General features: G+C 40.9%; 1 protein-coding gene across 3 annotated transcripts in view; it reads right to left on the bottom strand.

Moving 5' to 3' along the window:
- The window catches only part of LOC106613490 (arf-GAP with coiled-coil, ANK repeat and PH domain-containing protein 2), a 118,684-nt gene that overhangs the window by 57,436 nt on the left and 38,753 nt on the right, over positions 1 to 22,495 (bottom strand). For all 3 annotated transcript variants that reach the window (XM_082956698.1, XM_014215778.3, XM_082956699.1), the window contains exons 2-6: positions 20,029 to 20,086; positions 17,256 to 17,375; positions 16,176 to 16,229; positions 5,543 to 5,601; positions 3,995 to 4,178 (exon numbers count right to left, since the gene is read on the bottom strand). In XM_082956698.1, coding sequence (XP_082812824.1) covers positions 3,995 to 4,178; positions 5,543 to 5,601; positions 16,176 to 16,229; positions 17,256 to 17,375; positions 20,029 to 20,086 — 475 coding nt within the window. The remainder of the gene's footprint in view (positions 1 to 3,994; positions 4,179 to 5,542; positions 5,602 to 16,175; positions 16,230 to 17,255; positions 17,376 to 20,028; positions 20,087 to 22,495) is intronic.

Below are 22,495 nucleotides of genomic sequence, written 5' to 3'. Positions count from 1 at the left end.
GAGACTAGTGGAAGGTTATTTTCAGACTGGGCAGTTGAGAGGACATTGAGCAACTTAAAGAACTGTGCCCATGTCAATTGGTAAACATCTAGATGTTCCATTATAGCTGCTAAGGAAAGTGATGTTGACATGCTGCTGACTCTCGTGTGGATAAGAACAACATATTAAAATGTGGAACTTCAATGGAATGCCCCTTTAAAATCAGCCTTTCTTTACGGGCTTATAGATTTTCTGAGCGCTTCATAGCAGGCGAGCTCGATACCGCACTACCTCTTCAAGGGGAAGGCTTTGATAAATTATTGTAAAACGTGGGTGCTAGTAGGGTTGCAAAGGGTCGGACACTTTCCGATAATTTTCTATGGGAATTCTGCTTAAATTCATAAATAAATGTAGCTTATAACAGTGAACCTTTTTTGTGGGATAAACATAAGGCAATTCTAGGTCTTGTGGCATCTTTTGGTTAAACTATCCCCAATTCAATGGAATTGCAACCCCCTGCATGCGTTCTTCCATCATATGTGTACTGCACTCTTCCATCACATGTACAGCTGATTCTGAAGATCTTGCACACTAATGAGATGTTATTGAGCCCACACTACTACACTGTCTGAGCCAAGGACTACATGCTTTCTGGTAAGCTTTGATTACAATACTGGGTGGGGTGAATATATTTTATATGAGATACATGAGTTTTTGTTAACTAGTAAATAGTAGCCTACAGCAAAATCTGTTTAAATAATTTTTAACTTGTTAACAATTTCTGCTAGTTATAGTTTTTCCTATCATGTGGGGTTTAGCTTGCTTGAGCCTGCTAACTGAAGAGTGTTAATTCACCCGTTTCCATACATGTTTCATTTTAAAACATTTATCTTACAAAGGACTGGTTTAATCTAACTGCTTAACTATTTATCTGTACATGGAATTGTATTTGTTTTTTTCTAATCTTTACAGGAAAATGCCAGGGGCATTATCTGATGTGTGGAGACAATTCACTGCAGCTAATGTAGAAGGAAAAGCTGTGTACATATGATTTGGCACAGTATTTGCATATGTGAAGAATGCAACAAAGATGCAGAATCATCTGGCCAAGTGCATAAAGTTCCCTCTGCGCTCACAACAAGCAACCTCTGACATAAGGCCCTCTACTTCAATTTGAGGTGAAAATTATAAATCAGACACCTTATCGATAGCAACAGCTCATGGTCCTCCTGGAATCAGAAGATCTTTTGACTCAATGGAGGAATGTAATCAGAGAAATGCTGATGAATGTCTTGCTCGAGCTGTGTATGCAACTGGTTCACCTCTGATGCTCACAGGCAATGTGTATTGGAAGAGATTTCTGAATGTTCTTCGCCCAGCGTACACCTCTCCAACCAGACATGCTTTATCTACTAATTTGCTGGATACAGAGTTCAACAGAGTTCAAGTGAAGGTCAAGCAAATCATAGAGAAAGCAGACTGTATTGCAATCATCTCTGATGGGTGGTAGAATGTTTGTGGGCAAGGAATAATTAACAACATAATCTCCAACATAATCTCCACCCCTCAACCAGTATTCTACAAGAGCACAGACGAGCTAAAGGCAGTCATCAATGACCTTGGACCACAGAAGGTATTTTCACTGGTGACATACAATGCTGCGAACATGAAGGCTGCTTGGTCTAAAGTGGAGGAGTCCTACCCTCACATCACACCCATTGGCTGTGTTGCTCATGCATTGAATCTACTCCTCAAGAACATCATGGCACTGAAAACAATGCATACACTCTACAAGAGAGCCAAGGAAATGGTTAGGTATGTGAAGGGTCATCAAGTTATAGCAGCAATCTACCTCACCAAGCAAAGTGAGAAGAATAAGAGCACCACATCATGTTTGACAGTCTCCTGGAGGGAAAGGAGTCTCTTCAAGAAATGGCCATATCACAGTCTGCCGATATGGACAGCCCCATCAAGAGGATCCTCCTGGATGATGTATTTTGGGAGTGAGTGGTAAGCAGCCTGAAACTCCTGAAACCTATAGCAGTAGCCATTGCACGGACTGAGGGAGACAATGCCATCCTGTCTGATGTTCAGACTCTGCTTGCAGATGTAAGAGAAGAACTCTGTACTGCCCTGCCAACTTCACTGTTGCGCCAAGCAGAGGAAACTGAAGTTCTGAAATATATCAAAAAGCGTGAAGACTTCTGCCTGAAGCCCAAACACGCCGCAGGGTACATGTTGGACCCCAAGTATGCTGGCAAAAGCATCCTGTCTGGTGCAGAGATCAACAAGGCCTATGGTGTCATCACTACTGTGTCTCGTCTCGCCTCCTTGGCCTGGATGAAGGTAAGCTTCTTGCCAGTCTAGCGAAGTACACTTCCAAGCAAGAGCTTTGGGATGGAGATGCAATATGGCAGTCGTGCCAACATATCTCATCGGCCACCTGATGGAAGGGACTTTGTGGATCTGAGGCTCTTTCCCCTGTTGCCTCATCATCCTTTAAATCCCACCAACATCAGCCGCCTCAGAATGCAACTGGTCCTTGTTTGGGAACACACACACCAAAGCACGCAACAGGCTGACCAATACAAGGGTTGAAAAATTGGTGGCCAACCGGACAAATTTGAGGCTTTTTGAGCCTGACAACGAGCAATCCTCCACAAGGTTGGAAAGTGATAGTGAAGATGAGGCCTCAGAGTCTGATGTTCAAGAGGTGGACATTGAGGAGGTCTAGGGAGAAGACATGGATGCCTAAGAGGAAGACAACCAAAGCTTTAGTTTCTAGACTATAATTTTACAGATGTATGTTGAAAATGTTTTTGTGAGATGCAATGGATCATTGAGGATAATTCAATATTCCCTTTCTTTTGTTGTTCAGTGAAATCATCCCATGTTTAGAGTCAACTCATTTAATTAAAGTTCAATTCGCAACAATTATTTATTTATTTTTCTATTGGAAGGACTTAATCATTTGCAATTATGTCTACTTATGATAGGGTAAAATGTTTATGTTTCTGTATCCATATGATATGGTAAATATATCCAATGCAAAAATATCTACATTTAAACGGTATTAATATTAATTCCCATATATTCCTGTTAATTCCCACGGAAAGTTTCCACCTCTGAATATTCCCTAAAATGTGCAACCCTACGTGCTAGGAAATGCAGTCCACTTCCCCATTCACAGCAACACTATGAAACCCAAGCTATAGCTAATGCTAAGCTGCCTGGCCCCCTTATCAGCCGACATGGCCCACTCATCATCATTGCAGCAGCCCAGGAGAAGACCAGGCAATGAAGGTACGGCTGTATACATGATGGTACTCTCCATTGTGAAAGGTCAGCTTAGCCATCAGGGGAACATAGCACATACTGTAGAGCCATATGGGTTTGACAAGCAAGGAACTTCAGAATAGTATGAAAGAAAGGGCTATAACACTTTGGTATCTATGGGAAGAAAAAAAGACTGAGGCTCCGTGAAAATTACTCTGTTGGTGTTGGACCTGTAGACGGAATATACCCAAGTGTTAAGCGTCTAATCAGGGTCTGTATGGCATTGTATGGACATAATTGATAGCTGGCCTTTACTTTTAGGCTACAGCCTTTCATCAAAGAGGCTTAAAGAAGTTTAACATTGGAATGGGGGGTAAACTCACCCTTGTGCCAGACCCTCACCATACGTAAAATGCTACTGAACAATAGTGGTCACCAACCCTAGTCCTGGAGAATACAGGCTAGTGTTCCAGACTAACACTGTCACACCTGATTAAATCAATCAACTGCTCAGCAAAATCTTGATTAGCTGAACCAAGTTTAAGAGCAGGGCTGAAACAAAAACATGCACCCCGATGTTGCTTTCCACGACCGTGGTTGGTGAACCTCAGTCTATGTTTAATCCTTCATAGAAGGATAAAGTTGTCCCTAAGAAATTGATCTAAGGTCAGTTTAAGGATGTTTACTCTCTAAAGGTTAAGTTAAGGATTTCTAATGTAAGCTGATCCTGGATCTGTACCTGAAGGACATAGTCGAGGACGATGTGGCGGAAGCATTTGCGTGTGGCCGTCAGGATGTTGGTGGCCTCCTCCACCTCGTGCTGCTTGTTGCGCGGCACCTGGGCATTCTTAGTCAGCGCCGCCTCCTTCTCCTCGCTCACCTTGTCAAACTGCTTCTTGGACTCTTTGAACTTACGCAGGTCCCTAAGGGCGGGAAGTGAAACATAAGTAAGAAATAGGTATGATAATGAGGAAGTCACACCTCTGCTAAATCTTTGTCAATGTAGTAAAAATGTACTTGATTTCATTTGGAAACTTCAAATCCAGGAGTATAGACCTTTCTTTCGTTGGCATTCAATTGCTTATTTGTAGTCATGTTTTGGTTGTACAAGTTGTATAGAGAAGGTTTTGTGGTTTTACACGGTTTGAAAAACAACCAGAGCAAGTGGCTTCAATGGCATAATCGTCCAAATACCAGTAAGCAAGGGTCCCATTTCTTATTTTCACCTTTGTGAGTGGAATGAAGCCACTCACAAAGGCAAAAAGAAGATATGGGAAACATTGAACAAACAATCTAGCTAATAGGAAAAAGTCTATCGTCTATGTCTATTTAAAGGTCTACTCAGTTTATTAGGTGTTTGACTAAAGGGAAGCAATTGCCCTAAAAATCTAATTTCTCTCACAAATGTGTCTACAAAAGGCTTTGGGGGTGATTTGTAACCAGCAAGTACAGTATCATTTGACAAAGCAATTAACGACTATTTGGAAATTTGCCTCACATGCACCCTGACACAACTTCCAAGTGGAACGCAATGTTAAAGCTTGAATCATTTGCTAGTGTGCGCAATGTGAATTGTACATTTAGAATGAATTGGCACAGATATGAGGACACTATTTACTCCAAATGGAGGGACAAAGGACACTACTTAAACTCAAGTGCCCACATCTTGTTCTTTGGCTTGTACTGCTTGAGTGAAATAAAGTCACCTTGGACCACAGAAGGAGGAGTGAGTAATTGTTTGGGAACATGGTTTTGAGCTCTTCATTTATAGGGCAGAATGCTGATGTAGGAGTTTAGCCCGTGTGTGGTGTGGGCAAAGGCTGAGGCAGAGGGCTAATCCTGCATAATGAAACAAATGAGGTTTCCCTGCAGGCTTAAACTCTTACGCAAACTGTCTGGGAAAATGTGGGTGCATTAGCTAATAGGTTAGGAAACATTTAGAAGCTATACTTTTACACAACCTTTAATTCTGAGCAAATAATATAGCATTCCACATTGCGTCGCGGACCGTGTCTCATCCCATCCTTTATCGTATCGGATACACTGCCACCGATCGCCTCATACATATTCATGTGCTGTTTGTGTGACTGAGATTCCTCCTTTTCAGCAGTTGTGCTGTGTGAATTTATTTATGTCATTTCCATTTCCTTAGTTATTTTAGTCCTAGACCATGATCTATCACAAATCATTTGAATGTTGAATAGAAACACTGTCCATTGTTATTGTGTACAATAAGAATACAACTAGCAGTGATATGATGAGGGAGCATTCATTTCGACCTACTTACTCCTTCACAAAAGTTAGAAGCTGGGTCTTGACCGATCGCTGGGCCTGGTCAAACAAAATCTATAAGCAGAGAAACATGACTGATTAGTACTTTATGCAACCGGGTAACAGTCACAACCTTTTTACATTTTCATTATTACAAGCAGAAGTGTGTATGAAACAAATTTATTTACAGGGAATGGTGTGTTCTGCAAGTTAGCACCTCAAGCCAGGGTGTGTATCTTTACTTCAAAGGTGGGCTCATAAAATACATTAAAAAATCAGCATAGATCGGGCTGACTTTGTACCTTTCAGGAGTACTTTTTTTTATGCACACCAGCACAACAGCCTATTGGTTTCAGCTCAATAATGACATGCTGTGCTGCTGTGTTCATTCTCACTAGTTAGAGGCCACAGACTCATAAAACTTCTACCTCCTTTAAACAGACAGCCAGCAAAATTAGCATCAGAGACATCGAAGTTAAATCCCTCATGGTGTTAAGCCTGCTGATGCAGGGCCAGACAATATGACTGGAGGGCCCGTGCTCTGGTGACAAACAGATTCGGCTCTGTGCTTTAAGGATCATGTGCTCGGGTTAACGTTGAATGGCAAACTATAACCATCAGTCAGCTGATCCCACCGCAGTCTCCAGTGTTGAGTCACGGTCTTAGATCTGTGGCCCTCAGGGGTTTAGGGAGTATAGAGAGGAACTAGGACACTAAGAAGGGACTAGGGGGGGTGTCTCCAGTGATGAGTCACGGTCTCAGACTCTAGGGCAGGGGTATTCAACTCTTAACCTACGAAGTCCGGCGCCTGCTGGTGTTATGTTCTACCTGTTCTAATTGCACTCACCTGGTGTCCCATGTCTATATTAGTCCCTGATTAGAGGGGAACAATTAAAAAATGCAGTGGAACTGGCTTCGAGGTCCAGAGTTGAGTTTGAGGGCTCTAGGAAGCATAGTTTTTTAAATGTATTATTATTTATTTATTTATTCATTCATTCAGGGAAAACCCATTGAGTCATGGTCTCATTCCCAATGGTGCCCTGATCACAATACACAACAACCAATATATTGTAAAACAAAACAGCAATTAATACAAAACACAAAATGTATGACAGTTACAGTCCTCAGCTACTAGGTCCTCAATTAAACAACCTAAACTGCCCGAGTAGCACCTGAACATCTAATCGTAATGAGTTTTGCAAGTTGTTCCAGCAGTGAGGCGCATTAAAACTAAAAGCGGATTTACCTGAGAAACCTCAAGGGTTAACCAACCCTGTGAACGGGATTGGTAACTGATGTTTTCATACTTCAACAACAAAGTTAGGTAACTCGGAAACAAAAAGGGAATAGTACAGTTGTCACAGGCGTCGTATAGAGGAGACCAAGACGCAGCGTGTTGAGTGCTCATCTTGTAATTTTTATGAAATTAAACACTTATACAAAAAACAAAAATGACAGCCGACAGTTCTGTCAGGTTAATACAAACTAAACCGAAAGCAACTACCCACACAAACCAGGTGGGAAAAGGCTGCCTAAGTATGGCTTCCAATCAGAGACAACGATAGACAGCTGCCTCTGATTGGAAATCATACCCGGCCAAAACATAGGGGGTGGGCATTCTATGTGTTTGTTTTCTATCACACCCTAACTTAACTAAACAGACAAAAAACAGCTCTCTTAGGTCAGGATGCAGTGATGAGTATTAAAAATGTCATAAAGCAAAGGGTGCTATAGTAGACGGCATCGAAAGGTTTAAGAATAGTGGCTGCTGCATTCTGGTAATGGTGTCACCATAGTCAAGTACTGGCAGAAAATTGACTGTACAATCTGCTTCCTGCTTTTTAGGGAGAGGCAAGACGTATGTAAATTTTTTTTTTTAAATAAGCCCACTTTAAATCTTTGCTTTTTATCTAACCCATCAGTATGTTTTTTTTAGGCGTTAAATCCTTGTCTATCCTAGCGGCTAGAATAAACGATATGCATATTCTAGCGATTTATTGATAGGACAGGCGCCTGACAGTCACAAAGTGAGCGATGACAAGGAAACACTTGGTTTGACATAAGGCTGGGCAATATATCAAATTAATTCAATTAATTTGAATGTATGTTTTTGCGTGATATTCCAAATGCCTGTATCACAAGAATCAAGGTTTTGTTATTTTTCGTTTTTATGATTGATGTCCGCTTGTTCTCTTGTTGTATTTTTGGTCTCGTCTCCTTTGCTCCTCTGTGCACCTTCCCATTTACACCAGAGATCAGTATATAATGATGAGATGCACATCTTCGCCCTAACAATGGGAGTAGTTGTCCCAAAGGCGGGAAGGCAGGCAACAAGCTTACTGTAGGTCCAAAAAAAGCCCATAGAAACACATTGGCCTTATTTTGGACAGATTTTAGCTTCGCCACTTCCTCTATGGTTTACACACACACCAAGCCCCACCCCTTGCCTCTGACGCCAACAGAGTTGAGAGATGACATCTTCCTCTCTGACATTTGCATTTGAGGTTTGGTCCCACAGAATCAGTCATATGGACACCAAAACACATTGACACACTGTAATAGAGGGGAAGTTAACTTCTCTAACGATACCCTGTTTATTTGTCCCAACTACTCAAATTGCACGCAGAGCAGACACTACTAAAACGAGAGTATCAATGAACATTGATTCTGGAAAATGACTGAATGCTCATTTTGGCTAAAATGCTGCTAGCGGTACGTGACAAAGACTGTTATACTAGCTGTCTAGTTTGTGTTTTATAAATGTGCAATAAGCATAAACACAATTTTGTCGATTTGGCAGCTCGATCTCATTCAAGAGAAATAAGGTAGGCCATTTGATTTCAACATCTGAACAAAGTGGACAGGCTAACATACTTTTCAAACAGTTGGAGACAGACAAAAGGTGTTTTCATAACAATTCAACTGTTCAAACTGATTAGCTAGCAAATAGATCGAAGTTGGCTACAATTGAAATATAAAGATTAGCTGGCTAATCACTAGCACATGGGCTTGAGAGATTGTTGATGAGACCTGTCTTAATATTCTATAACCTAATGCCCGCTACAAGAAGTTAGTCATTATTAGTGAATGTACATTATGCATGGTTCTAGTTAAATTTGTATCAAAAAAGGGCATTTTCATAGACTTGAAAGCCAGATCAGTGATTGCAATACAAAACAGGTTAACCTGTCTGGGCTAGGGGGCAGTATTTTCACGGCCGGATGAAAAACGTACACAATTTAAACAGGTTACTACTCTGGCCCAGAAACTAGAATATGCATATTATTAGTAGATCTGGATAGAAAACACTCAAGTTTCTAAAACTGTTTGAATGGTGTCTGTGAGTATAACAGAACTCATATGGCAGGCAAAAACCTGAGAAAATTCCAAGCAGGAAGTGGAAAGTCTGAGAATTGTAGTTATTTTGATTCTCTATCGAAACTACAGTGTCTGTGGGGGACGTTGCACTTCCTAAGGCTTCCATTGGCTGTCAACAGCCTTCAGAAAGTGGATTGAGCATTCTCCTGTCACTGGGCAGATAATAGGAGCTCAGTTTCTGAGTGGACTGCCTGGCAACAAAGGGATTGGATATGCGCTGTCACGTGAGCGCGCCGTTCCTTCTTTTTTTTCTTGAATGAATATGCTATTGTCCGGAATATTATCGCAATTCTACGTTAAAAATACCACAAAGATTGATTTTAAACAGCGTTTGACATGCTTCTAAGTATGGTAATGGAACATTTTGACTTTTCGTCTCTGGTTCCGTGCTTCGCCTTTGGATAAGTGATCTGTACGCACAAACAAAATGGAGGTATTTGTACATAAATATGGATTATTTCAAACAAAAACAACATTTCTTGTGGAAGTAGCAGTCCTGGGAGTGCTTGGCGGGTGTCTGAATAGCTCGCTGTGATGGCTGAGCTATGTACTCAGAATATTGAAAAATGTGCTTTCTCCGTAAAACTATTTTAAAATCTGACAAAGCGGTTGCATCCAGGAGTAGTCTATCTATAATTCTTTAAATAATTGTTATATATTTTGTCAACGTTTATGATGAGTATTTTTGTAAATTGAAGTGCACATTCACCGGACGTTTTGGTGGGAATACATTTTCTGAACATCACGCGCCAATGTAAAATGCTGTTTTTGGATATAAATATGAACTTTATCGAACAAAACATACATGTATTGTGTAACATTGTCACAGGATCGGTCGGGCGGCACTCGGCGGTCGTCGTCGCCGGCCTATTAGCTGCCACCGATCGTTGTTTCTGTGTCTTTTAGTTTTGTCTGTCTGTTCCGCACCTGTTTTGTGTATGTCATTAGTGGGGGCTTATTTAATGTGTGTTTTCAGTTGGGATTTTGTGCGGGATTGTTTATTGTCCACGTTGTGTTACCGACAGTTTTGTCGAGGGATTTACCGGGCTGCGCTCCTTGCCTTTTTGTGCCTTGGAATTATATTTTGTGTTTTATGGGCGCAGTTAAAAATACGTGAACTTTGTATAGCGCCCTGTGCTTTTCGGCGTTTGTGTGAGTCAGGTTTATTAACCTCTTGGCGTTCCCCTAGGATAGGGGGCGCTAAAGCGATTTTTGAAAAAAATTTGTGCCCATATTAAACGGCCTCCTACTCAAACTCAGAAGCTAGGATATGCATATAATTAATACTTGTGGATAGAAAACACCCTAAAATTTCTAAAACGGTTTGAATGGTGTCTGTGAGTATAACAGAACTCATATGGCAGTCAAAACCCCGAGACAGATGGAAACAGGAAGTGGAATTCTGAATTGCGAACTCAAATTCATCACGTTGCCTATTAATCACACCGTGAGCTATGGTTCATTGAGAACTTCCTATTGCTTCCACTAGATGTCCCCAGTCTTCACAAATTGGTTTGAGCCTTCTACTGTTAAAATTGAATGAATGAGATGCTGTGGAACGTGGTCACACGGAGAGGGCCATCACCATTATGACGCCGGCGCCCCTGGTTACCCTCCCCTTTCGAAACGTTTTGAAACACAATGCAATCGTCCCCCTCGAATCTTATTGGCTCTCTTGTTGAAAAACGCCCTGAAGATTTATGTTATACAACGTTTGACATGTTTGAACGAACCTAAATGGGGGAAAAATGCATTTTCTCGAAATGGCTGTCCCGTGGCCGACGGAAGTTTTGGAGCAGCCTTCAGACGCGTTAACAAGAACAAGCTCTTGGAACATAAAGGAGTATTTTTTTCGAACGAAAATACATTTGTTGTGGACCTGGGATTCCTGGAAGTGCTTTCTGATGAAGACAACCAAAGGTAAGGGATTATTGACAATAGTATACAAGACTAGATGTGATATGCGATTGTTCCAAGATGGTGCTGAACTGTAACGTTAGCCTATTTTTCAGAGTATCGCATCCCCTTTCATCGCAAAGTATGATTACCCAGTAAAGTTAATTTTAAATCTGGCATTACAGGTGCTTTCAAGAGATATTCATCTATAAATCTTAGAATGACAATATTACATTTTAAAAATGTTTTCGAATAGTAATTTAGTAAATTGTAGCTCTGTTTCATCGGATGCATTTGAGGGAAAATAGTTAGTCAACGTTACGCACCGATGTAAAATGCTGTTTTTATATATAAATATGAACTTTATCGAACAAAAGAATGCATGTATTGTGTAACATGATGTCCTAGGTGTGTCATCTGATGAAAATTGTCAAAGGTTAGTGCTGCATTTAGCTGTTTTTTGGTTATTTGTGATGCATGTGGTTGGTTGGAAAATGGCTATGTGGCTACTTTTACGATATACTCCTCTAACATAATCTAATGTTTTGCTTTTGCTGTAAAGCCTTTTTGAAATCGGACAACGTGGTTCGATTCAGGAGAGGTGTATCTATAAAACAATATAATTTGAAAAAAATAAATAAAAAAATGATTACATTTTGTTATGCTAATGGAGATATGATTTTTCGCTGGATGTCCGCACAGGGGTTAAAAGACACTCACCTCCAGCACCTCTGTCTCCTGCATTTGATTCCGCCTATCCGCCAGTCCAAATCAGACGTGACAAACATAATGTCCTAGGAGTGTCATCTGATGAAGATCAAAGGTTAGTGCTTCATTTAGCTATGTTTTGGGTTTTATTGACACATGTCCTTGCTTGGAAAATGGCTGTGTGATTATTTTTGTCTATGTACTCTCCTAACATAATATAATGTTTTGCTTTCGCTGTAAAGCCTTTTTGAAATCGGACAATGTGGTTACATCAAGGAGAAGTGTATCTTTAAAATGGTGTAAAATGTTTGAGAAAGTTGAATTATGACATTTTGTTGTTTTTGAATTTGCCGCCCTGATATTTCACTGGCTGTATCCCGCAGGTGGGACGCTAGCGTCCCACGTAGCCCATAGAAGTTAAACTATTTTGAAAAAATAATGAAATTATTAGTGGGTCTTGTGGTTGTGGAAGGCTTATATTTAGCCTAGGTATAACTTCACAAGCCCTGAATTAATTTCATTATTGCTGACTGTTTGAAATGCAGTGCGTTTGACCTTTAATTGTACAACAACGCTTATTTAGAGAAAACATTAAACAAATTGATAAACACTACCATTCAAAGGTTTGGGGTCACTTAGAAATGTCCTTGTTTTTGAAAAAAAAAGCACTTTTTTTGTCCATTACTTAACATCAAATTGATCAGAAATACAGTGTAGACATTGTTAATGTTGTAAATGACTATTGTAGCTGGAAACGGCTGATAAGCTGGTAAGCCTTTTGGCCCCTATCTGCAGACAAATAATGAAAACATTCGATGAAGGTAGTGAATCCTCCTCAATGCATAGGTAGGCTACTGGAGTGATAGCCACACTCTGGTCCAAAATATAAAATAAAACAGATTTAATTGTTTTAAAAGCTAATACTTATACTGAACAAAAATATAAAACACAACATGCAACAATTTCTAAGATTTTACTGAGTTACATATAAGGAAATCAGTCAACTGAAATAAATTCATTAGGCCCTAATCTATGGATGTCACTTGACTGGGAATACAGATATTAAAAGTTATCCTTTTTTAAATAAAGCTATACTAAATATAGTACATCAAATAATTGATTAAAACACACTGTTTTGCAATGATGGTCTACAGTATCCGGAACAGCACTCTGTAGGGTAACACCATGGTGTAGACAGCTCTTGTTTGCAACTGTTGGACTAATGATTACACCCTAGATCAGCTACTCAAATTTTGCGACTTGTGCGCATACATTCATAGGCTAGGTTGTAGCAACCTCATGGTGGCTGAAGGGAAAATTCAAGTATCACGTAGTAGCCTAAACCTATCGATGTTACATTGAGCTGGGTGAATGGAATTAGAATGACAGTCATCCAATATGCTGTAACAGAAATAAGACCATGCTCATAAAAAAATGTATCATCCCCCTCATCTAAAAAGGCACTGACCGCCACTGATCTGTTGGTCAGATACCTTAAAAATAGGTAGTGGAGTGGATCAGAAAACCAGTCAGTATCTGGTGTGACCACCATTTGCCTCATGCAGCGCAACACATCTCTTTCGCATCGAGTTGATCAGGTTGTTGATTGTGGCCTACAGAATGTTGTCCCACTCCTCTTCAATGGAGGTGCGAAGTTTCTGGATGTCGGCGGAAACTGGAACACACTGTCTTACACGTCGATCCAGAACATCCAAACATGCTCAATGGGTGACATGTCTGGTGAGTATGTAGGCTATGGAAGAACTGGGACATTTTCAGCTTCCAGGAATTGTGTACAGAACCTTGCAACATGAGGCCGTGCATTATCATGCTGATACATGAGGTGATGGCGGTGGATGAATGGCATGATAATGGGCGTCAGGATCTTGTCACAAATCTCAGGGCATTCAAATTGCCAGCGATAAAATGCAGTTGTGTTCATTGTCCGTACCTTATGCCTGCCAATACCATAACCCCACCATGGGGCACTCTGTTCATGTTGACATCAGCATAGTGATAATGTTCATCCCCTAAGGTCGAAGTCCACGCCCCCGCGGAAATCTAATTATCACAATTTTTTTAAATCCCTTAAAAACCTGTCCGTTTTAGCTAGAGATATCTGTTTTTTGCATTGGATGCGTCTCAATCCCGCCTATGTCGCACTTCCACATCTGTGGTGAAAGATGACAGAGCTAGAGCGGTGTTTGTCAGACCATGAGACATCCTGAAAATCTGTCTTCTCGCAAAATTGTGTGTAGCATCCAAACGGTTTGGCCTACTCGGGCTCCCAAGTGGAGCAGCGGTCCGAGGCACTGCATCTCAGTGCAAGAGGCGTCACTACAGTCCCTGGTTCGAATGCAGGCTGTATCACATACGGCCGTGATTGGGAGTTCTATAGACAATTGGCCCAGCGTCGTCCGGGTTTAGCCGGGGTAGGCCGTCATTGTAAATAAGAATTTGTTCTTAACTGACTTGCTTAGTTAAATAATGGTTAAATAAATAAATAAAAAAAATTTACAATAATAAATTACCCCTCTATGGAAAGATGAGAATCTCAACAACATGATAGCGTCTTGGGACTCGTCTGAAGTCGGTACAGCCGATCTGCCAACTTCTGTCAGTAGTGTCCAAACAATTTGGGCTACACACTAATATGAACCCTCTGTGGAAAGGTGAGACTCTCACAAACATGTCAGTTGTTTTGCTCTAGGACACCCACAAGCCTTTCAAGACCCGTCTGAATCTCCAGTTGAAAAAAATGTATGGAAGTATATATATATGGAGACTGTTTAGTGACTAAAATAAGGGGTTAAATACATCTACAAATAAAAAAAATAGGCCGGGGGGGCTTTACTTGGATCATCGCACTCTAGCGATTCCTTGTGGTGGGCCGGGCGCCTGCAGGTTGACTTCGGTTTTCAGTTGAACGGTGTTTCCTCCGACACATTGGTGCAGCTGGCTTCCGAGTTAAGCGGGTGGGTGTTAAGAAGCGCGGTTTGGCGCGTCATGTTTCGGAGGACGCATGACTCGACCTTTGACTCTCCCGAGCCCATTGGTGAGTTGCAGCGATAGTACAAAATTGCAATTGGATATCAAGAAATTGTGGAGAAAAAGGGGGTAAAATACAAAAAAGTAAATAATAATCTCTCAGATACAGGACAGACACCTCAGAACAGAATTTCTTTTGATATTTGTATTATTATTTATGAATCTGTTACTGAATGCGTTTGTATGGGCTAATAGCGGTAAGCTCAAATAAAAATTATAGGCAAAAAATATATATACATTTGTTTTTTGACATTTCAAGGGATCTTAAAATTCTAAATCTAATAGCAAAATTACCCTTGGTATGACCTTCTTAAAACAATTGCATATAGCTTAGCAGTACCCCCCCCCCCCCCCATTCTAGTACAAATATGATAATTAGGGACCTCACGGAATACAGGCATTAAAACAGAATTCAACAATATTCAAGCTTTTATTGAAATCAACTAAATCAGGGATGGGCAACTTTGATGGAGGTGGGGGTCACAAAAACTCTGAACTCATCATGAGGGGCCGCAGTGGTTCGCGGGTCTGCGTACCCACATCCATACCCACACATGCAGTCAGCCTGCCCTAGCCTTTTAGGGGCCCTTAGTGAAATTTTGTTGGTGGGTGCCGGGGGGACCTTGTGAGCAAAACATTTTAGTGGCCACCCTCAACAGCAGAGAGAAAAAAATTCAAGTTCTAGTTCATTTCTGGCAATTCTACTCATTTTGCCATAGGGTGTCGAGATGTTAGCCGTTTTGAATTTGATATCGGAGTGAGAGTGACTAACAAAATCAAGGGGAGCCCACCGGTCAGTCATTTGACCATGATTAATACAAGTTTAAATAGCTGGCTATACCAACTTGCCAATCTAAAACATTTTAGCTGACATGGACTAATTGAATGACTATTAGTGACTGACATAAAACTGCTGATGCACAACCACATTTCTGAAATTGCACCTTGTGTATTCTACTATTCTAACTCTCAACATTAAGTTGAGACATGACTGAGTTACAACCCCCCCCAGTATTCAATAATTTTCACTGTGTATTTCAGATGGAATCAAGGCAGTAGATGTAGATCTTTGTCATGATTGGGTGTATTGATACACCATCCAAAGTGTAATAATTGTACCATGCTCAAAGGGATATTCAATGTCTGCCTTTTTTTACCCATCTACCAATAGGTGCCCTTCTTTGCGAACCATTGGAAAACCTCCCAGGTCTTTGTGGGTGAATCTGTGCTTGACATTCACTGCTCGACTGAGGGACCTTACACGTAATTGTATGTGTGGGGAACAGGGTCATTTAAAAATCATGTTAAACACTATTATTGCACACAGAGTGAGTCCATGCAACTTATTATGTGACTTGTTAAGTCCATTTTTACTCCTGAACATATTTAGGCTTACCATAACAAAAGGGTTGAATACTTATTGACTCGAGACATCTAAGCTTTAAATTGTTATTCATTTGTAAACATTTCTAAAGACATAATTCCACTTTGACATTATGGGTTATTGTGTGTAGATCAGTGACAAAATCTCAATGTAATCCATTTTAAATTCAGGCTGTAAAACATAAAAGGTACCGTATAGCACACCAAGTTCTGTTTCACATCAAATGTCGCTTTACCGTGTGATAGTTGATCATCTCCTGCAGACTCTCGGCAAACTTTGTGAGACTGGACTGTGGGAGGAAAAAGAAAAGTGTAAAACAGAGAAAGTAAATAAATATGTAGACACATGGGATAGAACAGTTCTATGTAAAACATCGGTCTCAGAGTAAAATGTATTATACACCTATGCATCAATGTAAAATAGTCCTATTGTATGAACTAGTCACACCATCTCAGACACACGACATGAGTGAGTGACAGGGTATAATAAACACTGAATTCCAGACTAGTAAAACCTACTAACAGTGACTGAGGTATGTGTATGAGGAAATGCTCTAGTGCAGGGGTCTTCAACCTTTTCTTGCCCAGGGACCCCCATGTTAGATGTTAACAATTTTCACGTCTTGTCTTATCAGATAAATGATAATGGCAAGGAGAAGTAATAAACATTTGAAATTAACAGATTTGGTAGATAGTTTCATTATTTTGGCCTCTCCACATAATTAGCTAGAAAAATGTATATTCAAACATATTGACGCTAAAAGCAGCTATTTAACTGGTTAAACAAAGGTGAGCCATTTGTTGGCAAAAATGTATGGCCACGTCAAGAAAGCTTTGCCGTGCCCTGTACTCGTGGATGCTTTTTCAAAGCCTGTGTCATAGACTCCAATGAGTGTAATTTGCTCAATATTAGGAGTTTAGAAATACAGTTGACATCATTAGAAAGAAGACAATTATTTATTTTCGCAGACCCCTGCAGTACCTCCGCAGACCCCGGTTGAATACCCTGCTCGTGTGCTGCTACACCACTTTAGCCATTTGAGCAACAATGGTGCCTTCAGGGAGAATTCTTCAACAATAGGGACATTCTTTCAGAAAAATGCACTGTGGCTGAACTTCAGACCCAGGAAGTAAAGAAAATATACAAGAAGGAGCGGAAATGCAGGCCACTCAACGCAAAAATGTGTGTGAGAAAATAACAGAGGAGCCCCACAAGCCTAAAGGGACATAGTTGAGGAAACCAGTGGTTTTCTAACAATATAAAACGGTCAGTTTTGACTTGCGAAGCTCAAGCTAGGTTACTGTAGCTCTTTTACCTCGATGACTTCATCTTTGGTGGAGCTTGCAGCGAGCTCGCGGATTCCATTGACAAACTGTTTATTGGCAGTGTTGTAGGCCTTGCCGGCATCGATCATCCCGATGCATAGCTTCACCAGCTAGAGAGGAGAGAGGGATGACAGAAGTGATTAATGGATGAAATAGTGCTTGCTTTCCATGCCATCCCTTTAGGACACTGTTCTGTGTTCTAACACTGAAAATGTGTTCCTGACAAAAGATAGCAGTTTGATACATAAACAAAACTATTCAGAGGTTTGAAAATGAAACAGCTGTTTGCTTGGGCAAACATAACTTCACCAGAAACTAGCTACCAGTAATTAGGCTAACAAGCAACCCTCTACATTTAACACTTTTTCTGACTCATTGGGGGCAGACATGATGCAATGTTAAGTAATCCCACAAACACACCCTGGACTTTATCCATGAACTCCCACACAAGAGTAAGCAAGGAAGTGGAGAGGCTAAATGTTCCGCTATGGTCTGTCTGATAGCTTTAGTGCTTACGAGAAACAGCCTCACTCCATGACAGGGTCTATGACCAAAAGCGAGAGCCTTTAGTAGAGATTCTGTAGTTTAAGGTGAAATTGGACAGGCTACATGCCTAATTTAAGGATACTTGTGATACCTTTGCTTAGTTAGCACTTTCCCCCTGAAGAAAGCTGCTCACTTCCCTTACTGCCATCATTGACTGCTGCTCACAAATAGGGTTGTTACGTTACCACCACACCTGCAGTCACGAGTCATGACCGCAGTTCTGATGCCAAAACCGAGCTCTGATGCCGCTGATGGTCATTAGTAGCCTACCCAACTTGCTAACGGCCAGTTGCTAATGGCCTGGTGCTCAGTGCTCCATTGTCCCTCTAATCACTCTAACATCAATGCAAATGAATTTGAAATTCAAACACTTCATGAAAACCCTGGCATTTAAAGTTTGAGCGGAGCTGGTTGACGTATGGAATGAAATAAGTGATCCTATAAGCCCATAATGCTCAACATTTCTATAGGCTATGCAATTGCATGAGAAAACAATAGTTTTGATGGCCTATATTAAAAATCATAGTCGCATGTTTCATGTAGCCTAGCCCATAGGCCTATATGTTTTGATAAGGTTTGTATCAAAACTAAAGTGGCCAAATATCTAAGTGCATAGGACCCCTGGAACAGTGTTGGAGCGCCCAAGCCTACAGAGCTTAGCGAAACATATGTTCTGATAATCCCAGTCATTGCGCAATCGTGTGTGAAAACAGAGTTGACTGGCCACTATTTTAAAGAGGTCCCCAGCTTTCACGTGCTTCATTTCCTGCAATTCTACACATTTTGTCATAGGGTGGAGGCAAATGTTTGCCGTTTTAAATATGATAACTAATTATCAAATGGGCCCCACCCCGGTCGGTAATTCAACCATTCTAATTACATGTTTAGATAGCTGGCCGCTAGACTAAGTTACCAATCTAAAAAAAAAAAATGCTGACATGGGCTATTTAAGTGACTGCTGATGCACAACCAAATTTGAAATTGCACCTTGTGTAACAGTACAGATGAGACCCCGACTGAGTCCCCCCCCCTCCCAATTTTTTTTGTAATTTTTTTATTGTTCCGCGGGCCTACAAAAGGGGGACCGCCAATTGCCCATCCCTGATATAGACAATATCACCATAGTAAATAATCGGAATGAGGGGATGTTATTGTCTGAAGTTTATTTACTTTACATCCAAGGGGAAATGTGCTTCAAGAGACTTAATATTGGCCCAATAAAGCCTGTGTTGTTTTAATATTCAACTTGGCTGTGTGGGGAGCTTTCTCTATCTCAATGGCAAGGCTTAGTTTCTTAGAAAAGACTGAACTTTAGCCTCCTCTTCAAGGCACCCTCCACCCTGCTGTCACACCAAACCCACCTGGAGCAGATCCTTCCACTACAACGCAACGGGGAAGTGACACCAGGGTATGGAATGAGTCAGATACATGATGACCAAAGGGTGGGAGACTAGAACAATGCAGTGGCAATCACAGGAGATCCAGGATCAGTGAGTGAACTTGCAAAAAATGAGTCAATTTCACCAACAAACCATTGAAATACTCCAGTGACTGGCTGCAGGGTCTTTATAGACCTACCAGTGGGATTTCATCACAACTCTCTTATGAACATAGCTTCACAGTTTGAGACTCTCACCCCCTCACTCGGTGTGATCTCGTACTGATCTCAGGCCAGTTATAGGGGACCGAGACCCAGGGTTTTTATAAACAGGAAGTGGTTCATAATGCAAACAATAGGATTTCCATCATCATTGCTTCAAACTAGGGTTGGGCGGTATCCGAATGTTCATATCGTCATACTGTCCTTCTCTCATCCCAGGATTTATGGTTGTACCGTATTAGTACACAAGGAGCAGCTAAAAACACAAAACAACTCCTTATTGATTCGGCCACTTAATTAACTAACTAGCAAGTTAAACCAAATACACAGCTGGACTACTTAAAAATAAACACCTGACTGGCTCAACTGTTCTGAGGAACTACGGTAAGCTTTATAATGTAAAATAAAGTAACAGGTCAAATGAAGTATGCAATCAGATTTATCTCTTAACATATTGCCCAAGTTGACTAAGTAGGCTAGCTACAAATATTCTAATATATAAAAAAAACTTCAAATAAATAGTTTTGAAAAACCCTCCTGTGGCTATTTCTAAATACCCCTGTATGTATGGTATACCGCCCAAGCCTACTCCAAACCCAAAACTGGACCCTACTCACCTTGTCAAGTTTGGACTCCAGTTCCCCGACATCCCCCTCCACCTCCTCTACAGTGGCCCTATGAGGAGGAAAACAACACATTTCAGTTACTCTACTGGCAGAAGGGGCTGCTACATTTCAATAGATAAAACAGTCAATGGCAAACAAGCTACAAGGGAAAATGAACAATCGATACATTGCTTTGCACTGGAAGGTGAGTCATTAGACTGAAATGAGCATTCCACGTGAAGGTGGGGCAATGCATAGGACAGACGCAGAAAGGAAGCGAAAAGCAGAGGAAAAAGGGTAGACACTTTTTCTACCATTTAATCCACCTAAGCGTTTTTTTGGGCCGCCTATGTCCAAATATACACTACCATTCAAAAGTTTGGGGTCACTTAGAAATGTCCTTGTTTTTGAAAGAAAAGCAACATTTTTGTCCATTAAAATAACATCAAATTGATCAGAAATACAGTGTAGACATTGTTAATGTTGTAAATGACCATTGTAGCTGGAAATGGCAGATTCTTTTAAATGGAATATCTACATAGGCGTACAGAGGCCCATTATCAGCCACCATCACTCCTGTGTTCCAATGGCTCATTGTGTTAGCTAATCCAAGTTTATCATTTTCAAAGGCTAATTGATCATTTGAAAACCTTTTGCAAGTATGTTAGCACAGTTTAAAACTGTTGTGCTGATTAAAGAAGCAAAAAAACTTCTTCTTAGACTAGTTGAATATCTGGAGCATCAGCATTTGTGTGTTCGATTACAGGCTCAAAAATGGCCAAAAACAAATAACTTTCTTCTGAAACTCGTCAGTCTATTCTTGTTCTGAGAAATGAAGGCTATTCCATGCGAGAAATTGAAGATCTCGTACAACGCCAAGAAACTGAAGATCTCGTACAACGCCGTGTACTACTCCCTTCACAGAACAGCGCAAACTGTCTCTAACCAGAATAGAAAGAGGAGTGGGAGGCCCCGGTGCACAACTGAGCAAGAGGACAAGTACATTACTAGTGTCTAGTTTGAGAAACCGATGCCTCACAAGTCCTCAACTGGCAGCTTCATTAAATAGTACCTGCAAAACACCAGTCTCAACGTCAACAGTGAAGAGGCGACTCGGGGATGCTGGCCTTCTAGGCAGAGTTGCAAATTAAAAGCCATATCTCAGACTGGCCAATAAAAATAAATGATTAAGGTGGGCAACACACAGACACTGGACAGAGGAAGATTGGAAAAAGTGTTATGGACAGGGGAATCTAAGTTTGAGGTGTTCGGATCACAAAGAAGAACATTCGTGAGACACAGAAATAATGAAAATATGCTGGAGGAGTGCTTGACACCATCTGTCAAGCATGGTGGGGGCAATGTGATGGTCTGGGGGTGCTTTGGTGATGGTAAAGTGGGAGATTTGTACAGGGTAAAAGGGATCTTGAAGAAGGAAGGCTATCACTCCATTTTGCAACGCCATGCCATACCTTGTGGACGGCGCTTAATTGGAGCCAATTTCCTCCTACAACAGGACAATGACCCAAAGCACAGCTCCAAACTATGCAAGAATTATTAAGGGAAGAAGCTGTCAGCTGGTATTCTGTCTATAATGGAGTGGCCAGCACAGCCACCAGATCTCAACCCTATTGAGCTGTTGTGGGAGCAGCTTGACCGTATGGTTCGTAAAATGTGCCCATCAAGCCAATCCAACTTGTGGGAGGAGCATCAGGAAGCATGCGGTGCAATCTCTTCAGATTACCTCAACAAAATGACAACTAGAATGCCAAAAGGTCATCAAGGCCATAATTGCTGCAAATGGAGGATTCTTTGACAAAAGCAAAGTTTGAAGGACACAATTATTATTTCAATTAAAAATCATTATTTATAACCTTGTCAACGTCTTGACTATATTTCCTATTCATTTTGCAACTCATTTCATGTATGTTCTCATGGAAAACAAGGACATTTCTAAGTGAGCCCAAACTTTTGAACGGCAGTGTGTATCATACATGCATAACATACATTACATACATACGTGTGTGTGTGTGTGTGTGTGTGTGTGTGTGTGTGTGTGTGTGTGTGTGTGTGTGTGTGTGTGAGAGAGTGAAAGAAAGAGAATTCAGAAAGTATTCAGACCCCTTGACTTTATCCACATTTTGTTAACCTATAGCCTTATTCTAAAATTGATATGGTTTTCCCCCTCAATCTACACACAATACTCCATAACGACAATGAAAAAAACTTTTTTAGAATTCTTTGCACATTTATGAGAAAAAAAACGGAAATATAACATATACAAAAGCTACTCAGACCCTTTACTAAGCACTTTATTGAAGCACCTTTGGCAACGATTACAGCCTCAAGACTTCTTGGGTATGACGCCACAAGCTTGGCCCACCTGTATTTGGGGAGTTTCTCCAATTCTTTTCCGTAGGTCCTCTCAAGCTCTGTCAGGTTGAATGGGGAGCGTTGCTGCACAGCTATTTTCAGGTCT

Source organism: Salmo salar, chromosome 10 (genome assembly GCF_965601325.2).
Source record: "Salmo salar chromosome 10, fSalSal1, whole genome shotgun sequence".
NCBI classification, from domain to species: Eukaryota; Metazoa; Chordata; class Actinopteri; order Salmoniformes; family Salmonidae; genus Salmo; species Salmo salar.
Note: the sequence above shows the minus strand (reverse complement) of the source record. Positions and strands in the feature narration are given on the sequence as shown.